Genomic DNA, 19,263 nt, shown 5'->3' with positions numbered 1-19,263 from the left:
CAGTACAGTATCCAGCGCATGTCAGAATCATAGCATCGTACAGAAGTGAAGAGGCCCTTCTGCCTATCGAGTCTGAACTCGAAAATATACTGCTACATATACTAGTCCAGCTTTACTGCACATGGCCCATAATCTTGAAAATTATGACAGAAACTCCAAGATCTCAAAAGAATCCTTTGTGATAATAACACTCATAACTGGCCAGTTTAGTGCATGAAGTACTAATCACTTGGCATACAAAATAGCAATGATTTCTATAAATGCAGGAGTCTGACTCTTAAGCTGTTACTGTTAATGACAGCTACAATTTGTAAGGCAAAATTTGCTTTGACTTTAGAATCAAATGAAAAGTGAGTCACAGCTGAGATGGTACAGCCCTATTCATGGTCATCTATGTAACATTCGGATCTAACCAAAAGTTATTGTTAAATGTCTCATACCCACCCCATGAAACATCACAATAGCTTTTAATTGTATAACTTCCTGCCAGTGTCAAAACGATGCCTCTTTGTACTCCATTGAGATCAAATGGAGTGTCACTTTGTACTCTTTTGAGCAAGGCCAAATAAACCAATTAACAAATGAACTAATCCTTAAAAGGGGCACTGTATCTATAAAACATTTTGAAAGAAACAAATTAAAATGAAATATAATTTTGCTTGGATATGATACATTATATCACCTACACAGCCAACAGGCTGATTTTGGAAGGGCTCATGTGTATAAGGGGGCATCCCTCTCCAAGAATACCCACTTACAGAGATATCTAAGAAATAGTTTGAACCAGCCACCTCTATCTCAACTACCCACTACCTGGGCCTGTTAATGGCCCCCTAAGCCAGGCCCAGGTGTGGACAAACAAAAAGATCCTCTACCCTGCCCACTCCTGTAGCATCATGCAGTCAAAAATCAGGACAGTGGAGCTGAAGGTGAATGAAAAAGCAGCTGCTCCTTGAGAATGGGGTTACTCTACTGCATGGCCTAAATAAACATGGGAAAAAGGTGGCAATGGCAACTTCACTGAAGTAATCTGGAAGCCCACATTAGTGCTCTGGGAATATGGGCTCAAATGGTACAATTTAAATGAATTTATAAATCTCACATTGAAAACTAGTTTCAATAATAGTGATCATGAAACAATCATGGATTGTTACGAAAAGCAAGTCCCATCTGGTTCACTAACATTTCTTCGAGGAGGAAATATGATGGCCTGTAAGTTACTCTCAATCCACAGCAATGTGGTCAACTCCAAACTATCTCCTGAAACTACTAAATTCAACAGTGCTTGAGATGGGCCACAAATGCTAGCCTGGGCCTCACCAGTGGTGTCCACATCCTAAACTATAAATCAAAAATATGTCTCCTCATTGCCACGAAAATTACAAGTGGCTGGGAGTCCATGACCCAACTTAATATTTGATTACACAGTGCCTGACGAACAAAACACTCAATGGCAAATCCCCAGTGAGAAATGGGAGGCCTCCGGCACTGACAGCTTTCCACTGATGGCTCTACCTCCACACAGTGGGATGGAACTTTACAGCATATCCAGACAGCTGATGAGGGCAAGGAAGTGAAAGGTATGCAGTTGCAGCCCATGTAGGAAAACAAAGCCATCTATATGCAGTGGATTGGCACATAAGGAATTTCTGTAATAGAGATAATAGGAACTACAGATGCTGGAGAATCTGAGATAACAAGGTGTGAAGCTGGATGAACACAGCAGGCCAAGCATATGAGAAGGAAAGCTGACTTTTCTGATGAAGGGTCTAGGCCCAAAATTTCACCTTTCCTGCTTCTATGCTGCTTGGCCTGTTGTGTTCATCTAGCTCCACACCTTGTTATCTAGCAATTTCTGCAAGCTATTTCAGACCGTGGGTCCAAGACTCCCGCACATGGTTTTGGAGCCGAGGTCTATAAGAATCTCTGCCTGAGGACGAATCAGTTCAGATGGATGTGCCCTCCACGCTCGAATTATTGCAACACCATGAATGCACTGCATTTTTTTAAGATTCTACAAAGCCGTCACCATGACCTGAACATAAGCCAATACCAGAACAACCCCCTATAGTACTCTTTGTGCATTAAAAACAAAGGGATAGCAGCAGAGAAAATAAGAGTAGGCTATTAAGCCCTTCAAGCCTGCTCTGCCATTCAATATGATAATGGCTAATCATCCAACTCAGTACCCTGTCCCTTCTTTGACAGAAGCATAAAATCCCCAGTGTAGATAAAGGCTATTCAGACCATCAGGAATGCATAGATCCTCCAGACAGCAGACCCACCCCATCCCTGTAACTCAACATTTGCCATGGCTAACCTACATAGCCTGCACACCATAGGGAAATTGAACACAGCTAATTCACCTAACCTGTACAAGTTTAGACAGTGGGTGAAAATCAGAGCATCCGGTGGAAATACAGACAGACACAGGGAGAAGGTGCAAACTCCAGAGGCAGTAGCCCAAGGTTAGAATCGACCTGGGTCTCTGGTGTTGTGAGGCAATGGGGCCAACCATTGTGCCACCATGCCACTCATATCCTTTGATCGCTTTTGCACTAAGAACTATATATTTCCTTCTTGAAAACAAGCTTCAACTGCTTTCTGTGGTGGAGAATTCCAACTGTTTACCATTCTCTGGGTAAAGAAATTTATCACCTCCATTCTAAATGGGGCAGCATGGTGGCTCAGTGGTTAGCACTGCTGCCTTACAGCACCAGGGGCCTGTATTTGATTTTACCCTCGGGCAACTGTCTATGTGGAGTTGTACATTCTCCCCATGCCTGCGTGGGTTTCCTCCAGGTGCTCCAGTTTGTTCCCGCATTCAAAAATGTCGCTGGCTAGGCTATTCCTAGGCTAATAATCAACTACATTGCTGTGAAACAAAGTCACATTTAGGCCAATGACAATATTGCTATGCAGCCATCACACTACTTTGCCACACTTCATTCAGCTCACCAATCATTCAAACACCAACAAAGGAGGTCAGAAAGTGACAAATCACCTGAGTCAGAGCAACAGAATCATTTTTGTTTTCCAAATTTCAGTTCAGTTAAATTGACAATAATTATAAACCAACTACTGGGGTTCCATAAATGTTTACTTATTTATTCAACATTCAGTAAAAGCTATGCTGTCATTTCCAGCTTAACCAACAATCTGAAAGAATATTTTTATTCATCTTTCCAATTTGTGACATGTAATATATCATTAAGCCGAAATATATGGGTTGTCTTACTTCTGGGCTTACTATTAACCAGAGTCTCCTAATTCAAGCACGCATAAGCAGCAGATTATTGATGCACAGGTAGAAAACAAACAAAATCATAATAACCAACAGACATTCTTGATTATATGTTAATAAGCAAGCTAAAATGCTATGTTACTGTGTTTTTGCATTCAATTAATTGAAAACAAGAAGTTGAATTACCTAGCCTTTCCTTTGTTTTGCTTATCATTGGTCTTGCTTTTCTTGTCCATATCAAAAGGACTCCAGGGATTTGGACCAAGGTAGTTGATCTCTGGGTAGCAATCTAACTGTATATACAATGGTCTGTAATGGCTGAATAAAACAATTTTTAATATTTAAGAAATAAGTATGTTTATAATCTTAACAATTAGCAGCTGATCATAGTTCAAGGAGCTTTAAAATCCCTTTTAACACAAACAGCAAGTAGACTGAGCGCAGACTGCCCAAAGACTAATGGTCAGACTCGACTTACCTGCCACTAATCAGACCTCCAAAATACAGGGAAACTGGAGGGGAAAATATTGTGCTGAAACTTATGATTAGACTTATAATTTAGGGCTTATAGTTAGATTCACTTTTGTTGGAGATGGTCATTGCTTGACACATTTGTGGCACAAATAATACTTGCTACTTGTCAACCCAAACCTGAATATCGTCCAGCTCTTGCTGCATTTGGACATGGACTTCTTCAATATCAGAGGTGTTGTGACTCTGTTGAACGTTAAGCAGTCATCAGCAAACATCCCCACTTCTGACCAGACGATGAAGAGAAGGGCACTGATGAAGCAGCTGAACATGGTTGAGTCGAAAACATCACCTTGGCAACTCCTGCAGTGACATTCTGGAGTTGAAATGCCTGACCTCAAACTACCACAGCCATATGTTTTTGAGCTAGGTATGACTGCACCAGCAGTTTCCCTGATTTTGTTGACTCTAGTTTCGGTAAGGGTCCTTTGATACCATACTCTGGTCAAATGCAGCCTTGATGTCACTCTTACCTTCCCTCAAGAATTCAGCTTCTTTGTCCATGTCTGAACAAAGGCTGTAATGAGATCAGGAGCTGAGTGACCCTGGCAGATTCTAAACTAAGTATCAGCAGGTTGTTGCTAAGCAAGTGCTTTTTGCTAGCATCATGATGATACCTACCAACACTTTACTAATGATCGATCGTAGAGTGGGGGACCAGTAATTGGCCGGGTTGGATTTATCCTGCTTTTTTGCATACAGGACATACCTGGGCAATTTTCCACATTGTCAGGTTGATGCCCATATTGTGGTTATATGAGAACAGCTCAACTAGGGGCACTGCAAGGTCTGGAACACAAGTCTTCATTATTATTATCAGAGTAATGTTAAATCTACAACTTATCACATTCTCTGCCACCAGAATACTGTCAATGGCAACTCAAGCCTTGGACTAGGCTCTGCAAAAAAAAAAATTGTACCTGACAAAGTTTGACACAGGTGCTCAACACTACTCAGCGGAGGAGCTGACCAGAAATAAGAATGCAAACAGTGTTTTAAAGCTTAATGTTTCAAATATGAAGTGCCTCAATGCGTAGCACTCCTGTTTCCGAGTCAGAAAGTTACAGACTCAAAGACTATCCCAAAGACAAGATCTAGGTGACACTGGGGAGCACCTCACTGTCATAGTTTAACGTCTTATCAGAAGGATGATCCCCATCTGTTTCCTCAGTTCGGCAAGATCCTGTGGCAATATTTCAAAGAGCAGGGGAATAATTCTTGGTGCTCCGGACAATATTTATCCTTCAATCAAAGACGCAAAAACAGATTATTTGGTCATTTTCACACTGCTGTTTCTGGGAGTTTGCTGTGCACAAGTTTGTTGCCAGAACTTTCAAATTACAACAGCATCTATACTTCATTGTCTTTCCAACAATACTATAAAATCTGTCTAAATCAAAAATCAGTAACATTTTTTTAAAGCCAAAATTTGTGTTTTCTGGCATCCACTCTGAATGGGTGGTAAATCAAAAATGTGGTTACCTCGGTGTTAATACTGCAAAAACAAAATTGGAAAGGTGAAAGATATGTGCAGAACTATTTGTCAGAATTTACAAACAGTAATTCTCTTAAAATTTACTGGGTGAATTGAAACCTTTTCACTAAATTGAAACACACGTTTCAAACTACAAATGCTATGTCAATCAGCTGTTGAGAAGAGCATTTGAATTAGGAACATATTTTAATTTAGATACAAAACAAAAGAATTGTGGATGCTGTAAATCAGGAACAAAAACAGAAGTTCTGACGAAGGGTCTCTGGACTCAGAACATTAACTCTGTTTTTTCCTTCACAGACGCCGTCAGACCCCCTGAGCTTTTCCAGCAACTTTGTTTTTTGTTCCTTAATTTAGATACAATTAGCTTACCGGCTCATTGCTTCAACTTTGATGAAAGGTTTCCTCAGTTTTCCTGCTTTTTAAAATCAATAAACATATCAGATGAGCATTACAAACCCACAAACATTATATTCAAAGTATCTGAAATTTTAATATTCGTAAGCAAAATGAATGATTTCTATTTACTTTGATATCATGTTTTTCTATGCTGTCTCTGCACAACATCCTTATAAAACAAATAATTGCTTCTGACACAACAAATTATTTTCTTACCCCTGAACATGTTAACAATTGTCTCAAACATCAATTTAAATTGATAATTTCCACAAGTTAAAAAAATCTATATACAATGAAATTCAATTTGCAAAGGAATTAACATATTAAAATCCATTTGAAATGGGATACTTAATCACCAGGGTATCAAACTACCTAAAAATACCAGTAGACACTCTAAAGTGCTGCTCCTGATAAATCAGATAAGAAACTGCTTTAAAAAAATGGCATACCATCTAATCATGGATAACTTTATTCATACCAAAGTAGTGTGAAAAAAAGATGATAACTGCGGTGAAATGCCCTTCAGATCATATACTGGTCAAATTCCCAAATTAGTTTCTATTACAGGGATTACATTGATTAACAGTTAGCATTAGAAAATGAAAACTGCGCAGTTAACTGACAGGGAAGATTGACTATAATGGACAATGTCATGGTTGGATTCAATGCAAAAGAAGCACAAGGATAAGTCAGTGCACCACCTGGTAACAAAACAGAGTTCAACAAAATTAAAGAGGAAGAACCTAAAATAATTAAGTGGAATACGTAACAGAGAGATCAATACTAGCATAGTAAAGTTTATTCACAATCTCAGCCACTGAACTCGTGACAGATATTTGTGTTGTACAGGAGTGGTGTCAATATAACAAAGGATAGGTAGTCAATTGTATCAGAGATAGTAGGAACTGCAGATGCTGGAGAATCCGAGATAACAAGGTGTAGAGCTGGATAACACAGCAAGCCAAGCAGCATCACAGGAAGGTAATCAATGTCAGCTTTTAATTTTTGACTAGTTCTCCCAAAGCACTTTGATGTTGGAGGGCATAATATATTATACAAAGGAGTGGTATGCAATGGAAAGTCATTGACTAACAGAGACGGCAAACAACAAAAATAGTTCTCATTAGGAGGCCTTTTTGGGATTGCATTTCATAGCATATCTATTATTCTGTGAAAACTGTGAATGAATGGAATTCATTTTAAACTTTTCTTAAAATATAGTATTAATGTCAAGTTACCAAGCAAGATCATTCACAAGGTGCACTAAGTGGAGACAGATGCCTGCTATTATGAGGAAGGGATGTGTAGGTGGAAACTGGGATTTTTCATAACTTTTTTTTACATTCCGTAAGTCCTTGGCTGGAGGTTTTTCCATACATTTTTTCGGGAAAATTTTAATCGTACCCTGATGTCTTCAAGTTCCTAATCCATTTTCAAATGCTTCCACAACATTGGCTTGAGCACTCTTTTCTAACCGAATATCCCAATGTTTCCCTCCTGCTTTTTAAAAACAATTTATTCTTTTCACAGGATGTGGATGTCACTAACTAGGGCAGCGTTTTCTGTCCATCTCTAACTGCTTTGAGGTCGTAATGAGCCACCTTCTTGAGCTGCTTTATATTCACAATACTGTTTGGAACAGTCACAGTGAAGAAAAAGTAATATAGTTCCAAGTCAGGATGGAGTCTGGCTTGAAGGGAAACATGAAGGTGGCAGCACTCCCTTGTATCTGTTGCCCTCATCCTTCTGGGTGGTAGAGTCATAGATTTGGAAGATGCTGTCAAAAGAGCCTAGTGAGCTATATACAACCTTTTCAGTCCTCACAATTGTGAACTAAACTGCTTTTTCAACAATGCCCATTGTTCCTTTCTCCTATCCTGATAAAGGATTCTGTATCTAGCCTATGCAGGACATATTTAAAGTAAAATACATACCTTTTGTTCTATGGCTATTAGATTGGGCAGTTTGATTGGACTTCTCCTAAACAAAAACAAAACATTTGATAAATTTTGCTCTTCAATGCAAAACAAAGGAGCAGTTCATGTATTGTCCAAATCCAACTTGTACATTGTTCTATATACGTGGCTTGCCTGTTAAACTGGTTGCAAAACTAAAAGAAACATGCAGTTCAAACTATCTCAAACTTCTAATACTAAATTTCGGCAGTTGAAAAAAAAAGTTGGAAACAGTCCTTTCAAACTCTTTAAATTCACTTGTAAATATATCTATGTGTAAATAAGGTAGAGATGCCTGTATTTGCAGCTTCGGTTTGACAGTGCAATTTTAGCATTACTTTGTCATAATCTTCTCACGCCTTTCACGCTATTATCAACTGAGAAAACAAAACAGAAATTTTTCTAATAAAAGCAAAATACTATAAACACTAGAAATCCGAAATTTTCACAAAATGTGGTCTAACCAAGGTTAACCAACTACAGGTGCAAAGTATTGTTGCTTTCTTACCCCATTGATTGTAGCAATAGAATTTGTGGTTCCAAATGACTCCTTCTTTCTTGAAATATAGGTTTTCACATCTAAGGCAATGTTAAGGTCATATAAAATCAAAAATAAACTCAAATAGCAAAACTGGCAAGTGATTATGGAAAAATTAAAGATTTAGGCCTCACTGTATAACATCAGGTTTCATCGAATGCATTTTTTAAATTTCATGGACTCAGAAAACTGACATGATGCAACAGACTTACTGTATGTTCCTATTTGTAGCACACTCCACATACTTGGTTTTGTAGTGAATAACAGAAGTCTAATTTATATGACTGTCAGAAAGACCCAATCTGTGGTGCAAACTATATAGTCTCAGTAAAATAATATGCTTTTTTTTTCTGGCAAGAATTAAAGGAGGATAGGCATTCAGAAACACAATAATGCCAAGAATTGGTTTGGAAATGCAACTATTATACATTTCATTCAAACCTTTAGCATTCATAAATGACATCAGTAAAATAAAATGCTGTTAGAATGTTAAACGCTGAATGAATAACTGAATTGAACATTTAAAATTCTTGCTGGTGGGGATAAAGTCACCAGGAAAGTATGTTTTATCCAGGCAGTTCTCATTTTTTAAACAATAATTGAATTTACATTTTAACTCATATCAACTATCACTGCAAAAAATGTAATAAAAGGATACCATCTATATAAAGTATTCGCACTCCCCATGCCAGGGCATTCAAAAGGATGTTGTTTCCAGGAACAAAATCCTGTGTTGAGGATCAGGAGAAAGGAAAACGTATGGATTTAGAAGCAACAAAAAGTGTAAAACTTTATCACAAATACTCCCTAAAACAGAACAATAAAAATGAATACAGTGAACATTTATTTTTAAATATTTATTAAATAAGACTCCATATATTGTTGAAACAATGTCTCAAAATCGACGAGATATGTCCAACAATAATACCGTTCAGTATAAATTAGAATCACTTAACAAAGACAAAAAGTACCTCTAAAAAACATCACCATTCATTTCAAATACAATGAAAATGACCAGAACTATTTAAAATACAAATATTTAGATTATCCATAAGCAATTTTTGTTTTGATCTTAATTATTTGTTGTACGGTTCTCCCACATGTCACAATGGCAGCTGCATTGACACTATGGATTTAAGAGGAGCATTTTGTCCTTTTTTTAAAGGAAGAAAGGTTGTGACAAAGGTGCTGGGCAGTTTGCTCCAAAGCCAATAAAGCAAACAGGCTGTTCCTGTTTAAAAGGTGGAACAATAAAAGCAGTCTGAACAAGTGGGGTCAACTCCCACAGCATCAGGATTTTTAGCTTTAGCTATAAGTAGAGGTTGCAAGGGTCTTGAAGCTGGGTCTGGAAGCTGCAGTACATTTCTCCCTGCTATATCTTTTAGAGGAAGTGGTGGGGGTTGTATAATTACAAAGTTTAAAAGGCAATTGGATGGGTAGACAAATAGGAGTTTAGGTGGATACAGGCCAAATGCGGACAAATGGGCCTAGATTAATTTAGGATATCTGGCCAGCATGGAGGAGGTGGACCAAAAGGGTCTGCTTCTATACTGTACAACTCTATGATTCTCTCTCAGTTTTCTCTTTATGTTATTTCCTCTTGGACTACAGAATTGCATGTGAGACAATCTGTTTACTGAATTTTCCAATGCCAAAGGTGTGTTTATGGGATGTTACTATATTGGAAGAGTTATTGTTTATTAGTTAAATAATCTAGTATTGTTAAGTTTTCCAACAAAATTAAGTTATTCAAATTTCTTATTTTATTGTATTTTAACTATAGTGTATGAATAAAGTGCATTTTACTTCAAGACTGGCAGTTTGACTAATCAAATCGCATCTGGAACGCACGCCTAGTACTTGCCTTTAAAACAAGAAAATGTTAGGGTTTATGCTATCTTAATATATTTTGAGGAGGTTTGGTCTGGTCCATAACATAGCAAAGAAGAAAGCAGTATGAGGGCAGTGAGTGGAAAGTAGAGAGAATGTAGAAAAGAGGGGGAAGAGAAGTAGTTGGAGTAATGATTTAATATGGTTAGGAATGAGAATAGCCAAAGACAAATGGGTCTGAATGTGTATCAATGAATCATGTAATTATAGCATCTTGTATGATATGCATGAAATACGAATACAAATCAATGGAATTTCAAATCGATGGAATGGTTTGACACATGGAGTAAACATTTCCATTTGTTACACCTTCTTTTGCCATCAAGACTGGTCTAATCCATTTGTATCAAATCCCCAGTGACCTTAGTATTTGCAATATTCAACTAAAAATTAGTATATGCAATGCCAAGATGAAGTCCATGCTAACAACTCAACAGGACCTTGCTGTTTATGTGAAATGAAGGCAAGGACTAGAATAATGCCTCAAAAACTATCTTCTAATACAGTCCCCATTACTACTACATTTACATGGGAATTTGCAGATGAGGAACAATTGCCACTTTGCCAGTAAAACCCACATCTCATGAATAAATATATATCTTAAAAAATTGTTGAATATTAATTAAGATAGTAACATTCAAACTCTCCATATTCCCCAATAAAGTGAAGTCTTCACCCTATCACAACAACACATATTATAATCATTGCTTCTCATCCCACCCATACATCCAACACGTCTTTCCTTGTACCACAGAAGTACGCAGAAACCTCTCTTTCTTGTGTCTGTAGATCCGATTCTCACTGTACAGGGGAAGCAATCACCACTTGTTTTGAATAAATATTTATCTGTAAAACTATGCAAAAACCCTTTGAAAACGTTTTAATTAATTCTATATTTCCTTTTCCTCTCGTTGATGTGTTACTGACTTCAATCCATCAATATCACATTTTCACTAGCTTACAGCGGGTTCATGTAGTGTGTTAATTACATACCATAAATGGAAAAACTCATACAGCAATATTCAAACTTGATGGTATGCCCAAGGAGACCCTCCCCAGCTGGCACACTCATAACTTTTCATTAGCTGATTCTAGCACATGTCTATCGGAAGGTTGCTTCAAGTGAACACAGACGGATCCAGATAATGTATAATGTTCAAGTGATGCACAAATACAAATACTCAGTGGCAGAAAAGAAGAAATCAGAGCTCAGTACTTGTTTTACAACTTAGTTTCAAAATAGATCACTTCGGGCATTAAAACAAAATTAGGGAGGTTGTTGCTTTTCAATGTGTTTTCTATTAATAACTTACCTGTTCCTTGATAACCTTCTTGACAAAACTTTTTCCTCTGCTTATCTGTCAATTGAAAATTATTAAATCAACATTTTTGCAAGCAGAATTTGCATTTTGATGATATTTCTCACTGAATCATAAGTTTCAAATGGATTAAAAGTTAATTTAGTTTGTCATTTGAACTTGGCCATATTTGGTTTCAGTACATTGACAAATTCAACAATACTTCTGCATCAAAACAGAAACAGCTTGTGAATATGTAATTCCATTGATCCAGAAGATGTCCCTATGCAATTTTCATTGGTTGGGGTAAAGAAAAACAGACGAAGAAATAAAGGAGCAAACAACAAGTAATCATGATGTCATCAAAAGCAGTGAGATAAGCATTTTGAGGAGATCTACAAACATGAAGTAAGTTTCAAAGATCGTGTAAAGGTAACACAATTTGCATTCCTTGAGTGTGGCAGGAAAGAATATGCTGCAGCAGTTTTGAGGCCAATAAAAATCACACACTATTTGTTTACGATGACACTGCCTGGAATAGGCATATATCCTCATAATTAGTGCTAACTAAAGCAGACAGAAGATAAAACTACAGAGTTTACACATTGACTTTAGAATAAAGAACTTCAACTGAGACAACCTAATCAATCATTTCCTCCTAAAAGGTGGCATATATTTTCAAAATATGTTTGCCTGGATTCATCTCTAAAATTAGTGATCAATGTTACTTTAAAAAACGAGAAAACAACCACAGAGGACCACAAATGCACAGTTAAGTGCAGCAATCACTTCACTGTTATCCAGCTTTCCAAGCTAGTCCAGAAGCTCTACTGTAATATTGCATTAAAGGATACAATTAAAATATATGGGAGGGTATCAGGTTGCAATTCTGATGTGATAGGTATGCGAAGTTTCAAAAGAAATTCTCAAGTAGGTTGCTCTTGAAATGTTGTAATGTCCCAATTACTGCTAAAGAACCTCTCCAGCTTAAATTAACTTTTAGAAACATAGTGCATCATTCCTTAAATCTGTCATTCAAGATTGTATAAATAATAAAATGTAATTTAAAAACAAATTCATCTTCTCTTATTCCCTTTCTTAATTCCATGTTTCTCTCTCTCTTTTTATTTCACTATCTGTATACCATTTACTACTGAATTAACTACTCTAAAATATACTCTCTATTTCAAATCCTGGGCCATCATTAAGAACTTTTCAACACTGTTGGTTAAAGAAAGTGTTGTAATACAAACTGAAATTAATTTCTAATTACTATATGTTCTAATACAAGAAGCAGCCTCTGGGCACTTAAAAATTAAACAATTGATGGTACCCTTCATTCAGTCACTGTAAAATCAAGGCCATGGCTAAGTTTTGCTTTGTTCTCCCTTTTCATTAATTGGAACATTACATCCTAACCTCTCCAAGTTTTGATGTTTATGTTATTGTTCAAAGATGAGGACATTCATCATTTGATTAACCACAAATAAATTAAATTGCAACTACATTCTAACATATTAGTGCTCTAAAATGTTCAAATTAATACGTTATTTTCAGGAAACTTTTTTGAGTTTTCAGTATCAAGTTTAGCAAACTTTAGCAGAATTTACTTGGGTACACAACCTGAAACATACCATCTCCGAAGTTCGATGTGGGCTTCCTTCATGGCTTTCTCTCCGACTGCTCAAATGGGGTGATGTGTTACCAGTGTTCTGAACAGAATCTGGGCTTGGTATGGGAGAGTTTTTCCCAGCAGCCTGGACAAACTTAGCCTCATTTCTATTAGAAATTATGTAATTAATATCTTTGCTGAGAAATTTTTCAATTGTCTGTATTTAAATTAAAACAGAAGAGAAAAACTGATTAGACAAGAGTTTTTAAACATGTACAGATGACAATCCAATTCTCAGCTCACTATAAATTATTGTAGAATCAGCATTTGTTCCGAATTAATTTTTGACAATAGCAACTTACTAATAGGCATTTGTCTATAATAACAGTAAGGAATAGTTCATAACTGGGAAATCAACTTCCTAAGTTTAAATAAAAAAAATTAAGAGTCATTTTTATAATTGTGAACATACCCCTCCTAGATCCTGTAGATCCTTCTCTAAGCTTTCAGTATTTTTATTTGAAGGCAGATCAAGGTAAAAAACCTTCCCTATAAAAGGTTTCAATTTGATATCCGATGCTTTATTAGCTCCTCGTGGTAACGTCCTCAGTGTTCCTTTACTTCTTCCAGATTTTCCATGTACTGTTAATCCTAGAATAAAGATTCTACAATGAAATATTTTTAGAAGAAAATTCACATAGCATGACTAAATTGAAATCGAAATGTAACACAATGTTGATTGATGCCAAGATTTCATTCATGGTGTCAACCAAAACAAGGCAGCTAACACATGAACAAAGATTTAAATGGAAGACAACTGCTCCTTAGCATTCACAGCCCCTTGCACCAAGTACAACTTATAAAGGTTCAGGAACTGTTCACTTGTCTGTTCTCTGACTAACTGTGTTGAAAATTATAACTTGAAAACAGGGTGGGAAGGAATAAAATTTTATCACATGATAGCGAGATAGCAGACAGAAATAAACAGTAATCAAAAAAGACTATGGATTGTTCATGTTTACCTTAGGAGGGTTAGAATAAAACAGGAAAGTTCTGCTTCAGACAACAAAATGTTACATCTATTTATCAGTTTTAACATAATGAAACATCCGAAAGAGTTCATACGAGCAGTATAAAACAAAATATAACACTGAACCACCAATATTAGGTGAGATGATTAAAAGCATGGTCCAGTAGGCAGGTTTTAAGGTGTGTCTTGAAGAGGGAAAGCAAGTAGACAGGCAGTGAGCTGCTGGGGGAGTATTCCACAAAAACTGGAGCAAGAATGAGAAATCTGAAGCCTGTAAAGGTCGAAGACATAATAGAAAAAGGTCAAGAATGGATTTGAAAACAAAGCTGAGCATTTTAAAATAAAAACTATTCTTGACCAGGATTCACTTCACATCAGCAAAAACAGACGTGACACAGAAATGTGACTTGTGTGAAGTTAAGATACAGGAAGCAAGGTTTTGGATAATGTCAAGTTTATGGAAGGTGGGATGTGGGAGACCAGCCAGGAGTGCATTGAGAAAGCTGAACTTAGAAGTAACAGAGGCATGGATGTGAGTTTTGAGCTGAGGCAGGGAGAAGTTACAATAGTGGAAACAGGCAGTCTTAGCAATGGCACAAATGTAAGATCTGGGTCAAATCTCTTAACCAAATGCGAACTATCTGGCTTGATCTCAGACTGGTGTCAAAAACAGGATGGGGTACACTGTTGGGGTGTGGAGCAGGGATCAAAAGCAATGGCTTCAGGCTTCCCAATATTTAATTAGAGAAAGCTCCTGCTTATTTAGTGTTGGGTTTTCAATAAGCAAACAAATAGTTTAGTGGTGGTAGACACGTCAAGAGATATCATGGTGATATAGAGCTGGGTGTTGTCTGAATACATGTGAACAGTGTTTCTCAAATGGTATAACTGACAGCAGCATACAGATGAGAAAGAAGAGAGTACCAATCGACCTCTGAAGAGGTAATGGCGCAGAACCTGGAAGGGAATCCATTTCAAGTAATTCCCTGATTAGTAATTTGATAAATTAGAATGGAACCATATGACAACAGTCCACCCAACCAACAATAGTGGAGTGGTGTTTCAGAAACGTAATATGGTTAATCATATCAAATGCTGTAGACACATAAAAAGAGGGAAAGAGGGAGTGAGAGATGTACAAGGAGAGGTGGCCTAATTCAAATGTTTTCACTACTGAATTACTTAAAAGAGTAGAACCGCTTTCAATGGGTCTGGTTCCAAAGAACAAAATTAGAGTTAAGCCAGCCAGGATGAAATTGGGAAGCTTATCTTCATACAAGATAATAGAAACTTGCAATTTTTGCTACATGATGTGAGTTATATGACAGCTAGAGTACATAGTACATAGAACATTACAGCACAGTACAGGCCCTTTGGCCCTTGATGTTGTGCCGACCTGTCATACCGATCTCAAGCCCATCTAACCTACACTATTCCATGTACGTCCATATGCTTGTCCAATGATGACTTAAATGTACTTAAAGTTGGCGAATCTACTACCGTTGCAGGCAAAGCGTTCCATTCCCTTACTACTCTCTGAGTAAAGAAACTACCTCTGACATCTGTCCTGTACCTTTCACCCCTCAATTTAAAGCTACGCCCCCTCATGCTTGCCGTCACCATCCGAGGAAAAAGGCTCTCGCTATCCAACCCTCTGATTATTTTATATGTTTCAATTAAGTCACCTCTCAATCTTCTTCTCTCTAATGAAAACAGCCTCAAGTCCCTTAGCCTTTCCTCATAAGACCTTCCCTCCATACCAGGCAACATCCTAGTAAATCTCCTCTGCACCCTTTCCAAAGCTTCCACATCATTCTTATAATGCGGTGACCAGAACTGTACGCAATACTCCAAGTGCGGCCGCACCAGAGTTTTGTACAGCTGCAGCATAACCTCTTGGTTCCGGAACCCGATCCCTCTATTAATAAAAGCTAAAACACTGTATGCCTTCTTAACAGCCCTGTCAACCTGGTTGGCAACTTTCAAGGATCTGAAGATCTCTCTGCTCATCTACACTACCAAGAATCTTACCATTAGCCCAGTACTTTGCCTTCTGGTTACTCCTACCAAAGTGCATCACCTCACACCTGTCTGCATTAAACTCCATTTGCCACCTCTTAGCCCAGCTCTGCACCTTATCTATGTCTCTCTGCAACCTACAGCATCCTTCGTCACTATCCACAACTCCACCGACCTTAGTGTCATCTGCAAATTTACTAACCCATCCTTCTACGCCCTCATCCAGGTCATTTATAAAGATGACAAACAGCAGTGGACCCAACACCGACCCTTGCGGTACACCACTAGTAACTGGTCTCCAGGATGAACATTTCCCATCACCTACCACCCTCTGTCTTCTTTCAGCAAGCCAATTTCCAATCCAAAGTGCTATATCTCCCACAATCCCATTCCTCTGCATTTTGTACAATAGCCTACTGTGGGGAACCTTATCGAACACCTTTCTGACATCCATATACACATCAACCGGTTTACTCTCATCGACCTGTTTGGTCACCTTCTCAAAGAACTCAATAAGGTTTGTGAGGCATGACCTTCCCTTCACAAAACCGTGCTGACTATCCCTAATCAATTTATTCTTTTCTAGATGATTATAAATGCTCTCTCTTATAACCTTTTCCAACACTTTACCAACAACTGAGGTAAGGCTCACTGGTCTATAATTACCAGGGTTGTCTCTACTCCCCTTCTTGAACAGGGGAACCACATTTCCTATCCTCCAGTCGTCTGGCACTATTCCTGTAGACAATGGCGAGTTAAAGATCAATACCAAGAGCTTGGCAATCTCCTCCCTGGCTTCCCAGAGGATCCGAGGATAAATCCCATCCGGCCCAGGGGACTTATCTATCTTCACACTCTGTAGGATTTCTAATACCTCTTCCTTGTGAACCTCAATCCCACCTAGTCTAGTAGCCTGTATCTCAGTATTCTCCTTGACAACATTTCACTCTAGAAAATGACATAATGTGAAAAAATATTCATTTAGTGCTTCCCCTATCTCCTCTGACTCCACACACAACTTCCCACTATTATCTTTGATTGGCTCTAATCTTACTTTCGTCATTCTTTTATTCCCTAAATACCTATAGAAAGCCTTAGTGCTTACCCTGATCCTATCCGCCAACAACTTCTCATGTCTCCTCCTGTTTCTTCTGAGCTCTCTCTTTAGGTCTTTCCTGGCTACCTCGTAGCCCTCAAGCGCCCTAACTGAGCCTTCACATCTCATCCTAACATAAGCCTTCTTCTTCCTCTTGACCAGAGATTCCACTTCCTTCGTAAACCACGGCTCCCACGCTCTACAGCTTCCTCCCTGCCTGACAGGTACATACTTATCTAGGACACACAGGAGCTTTTCCTTGAACGGGCTCCACATTTCTAATGTGCCCATCCCCTGCAGTTTCCTTCCCTATCCTATGCTCCCTAAATCTTGCCTAATCTCATCGTAATTGCCTTTACCCCAGCTATAACTCTTGCCCAGTGGTATACACCTATCCCTTTCCATCACTAAAGTAAACAATAACAGAATTGTGATCACTATCACCAAAGTGCTCACCTACTTCCAAATCTAACACCTGGCCAGGCTCATTACCCAGTAACAAATCTAATGTGGCTTCGCCCCTTGTTGGCCTATCTACATACTGTGTCAGGAAGCCCTCCTGCACACACTGGACAAAAACTGACCCATTTATAGTACTCGAACTATAGTGCTCCCAGTCAATATTTGGCAAGTTGAAGTCCCCCATGACAACTAGCCTGTCTCTCTCACTCCTATCGAGAATCATCTTTGCTATCCTTTCCTCTACATCTCTGGAACTATTCGGATGCCTATAGTAAACTCCCAACAGGGTGACCTCTCCTTTCCTGTTTCTAACCTCAGCCCATACTACCTCAATTGATGAGTCCCCAAACATCCTTTCTGCAACTGTAATACTGTCCTTGACCAACAATGCCACGCCTCCCCCCCTTTTACCATCTTCTCTGTTCTTACTGAAACTAGACTAGAGTATTCAGAATGGACACAGGTGTTTTTAAGTAAGCATATCAAGGGACATGGAGAAACAATTTGAGGTGTATATCAACCATAGTGTAATTAAATAAAGCAGAATTGAAGGAGTGAACAGTCTATTCTTAATCTGTCTAAGTATTCATATTTCATAAGAATATCAAGAAATATAGGTTAGTTTAGCACGTACAAAAAGGTAAAACAAAAGAACTAAGACAGAAATGACATATTTACTGGGAATCCAGTAAAGCAAAATGTGGAACACTTAATAATTTTTCCATTAGCATTTGCTGTGGTTCCAAAGCAACATACACTCACTCAAAAGTAAACATGTCAGAGATTAAAGACAGTTAAAATGCTAATCTGACAGGCACTGGAATAGATTTTCCAATGTCAGAATTTGTTACCTTGCCTCAACATTCATTAAATGCCTTATGCTCATTGTGAAGGACGTCATAATCTTGTGTACGTAGTCAGATTTGTTTTCATATAAGAAAAACTTTTCAACGTTAATTAGTTCTAATACATAAGAAACACAGGATGTTTATTAGCAATGAAGGGAGAGTTAGCTGGTTTAGACTGGCAAAGGAGTTCAGCTGCAAAGATGGTTAAGGAAGACATAAGCAAATGGTTCATAACTCACAATGGAGCTACATATGACAAAAAAAGGAATTCCAGGAAGAGGGCAAGAATGGAAGTTAATGACAGCATCAATTGAAATCAAAAAAATATGGCAAAGGTTAGTGGCAGGTCAAAGGATTAGGCAAGTTCTAAAAACTAACAAATGATAACCAATGAAGAGGGAGAAAATAATCATTGAAGGTAAACCTGTAAGCAATATCAGGACAGATAGACAGAGCTTCCTTCAGTATTTAGAAATGAAAGAGAGGCCAAAGTGAACATAGGCATCTGAGAGAACAAGACTGGGGAATTAATAATGAGAATGAAGAAATGACTGACGAGTTAAATAATACTCTGAATCAATCTTCACAGTTAAAGGCAATAACATTCACTAGTACTTTCTCTCTAATGGGGCTAAAAGTCAATAAGTCCCCTGGGCCTGATGTGTTACATCTTAAAATACAGGTATTTCTGCTTTATAAGGTGTTTTGTTAATGTGAATTGGCTGTAACATGATTGATGGATAGTGGATGCTGTTTGGATAACGCAAACTTTCTACTGTAATGTATCAGGATTTTCGATAGCAATTTCCTATGGCAATTTTCTATAGTGCGAGGTCACACAAGAAC

The 19,263-nt window shown here is 37.9% G+C and overlaps 1 protein-coding gene across 5 annotated transcripts in view; it reads right to left on the bottom strand.

Moving 5' to 3' along the window:
* LOC125462188 (protein DBF4 homolog A-like) overlaps window positions 1-19,263 on the bottom strand; it is a 42,535-nt gene that overhangs the window by 12,336 nt on the left and 10,936 nt on the right. For 3 of the 5 annotated variants that reach the window (XM_048551887.2, XM_048551878.2, XM_048551902.2), the window contains exons 3-10: window positions 13,435-13,613; window positions 12,985-13,179; window positions 11,366-11,410; window positions 8,821-8,890; window positions 8,133-8,203; window positions 7,604-7,649; window positions 5,643-5,688; window positions 3,431-3,562 (exon numbers count right to left, since the gene is read on the bottom strand). In XM_048551887.2, the coding sequence (XP_048407844.1) occupies window positions 3,431-3,562; window positions 5,643-5,688; window positions 7,604-7,649; window positions 8,133-8,203; window positions 8,821-8,890; window positions 11,366-11,410; window positions 12,985-13,179; window positions 13,435-13,613 (784 nt within the window). Of the gene's footprint in view, window positions 1-3,430; window positions 3,563-5,642; window positions 5,689-7,603; window positions 7,650-8,132; window positions 8,204-8,820; window positions 8,891-11,365; window positions 11,411-12,984; window positions 13,180-13,434; window positions 13,614-19,263 lie in introns of those variants that run through there. The other 2 variants (XM_048551912.2, XM_048551923.2) reach the window with 2 other exon arrangements.

This window comes from Stegostoma tigrinum, chromosome 2 (assembly GCF_030684315.1).
Source record: "Stegostoma tigrinum isolate sSteTig4 chromosome 2, sSteTig4.hap1, whole genome shotgun sequence".
NCBI classification, from domain to species: domain Eukaryota; kingdom Metazoa; phylum Chordata; class Chondrichthyes; order Orectolobiformes; family Stegostomatidae; genus Stegostoma; species Stegostoma tigrinum.
This window is presented reverse-complemented; position numbering and strand designations above follow the sequence as displayed.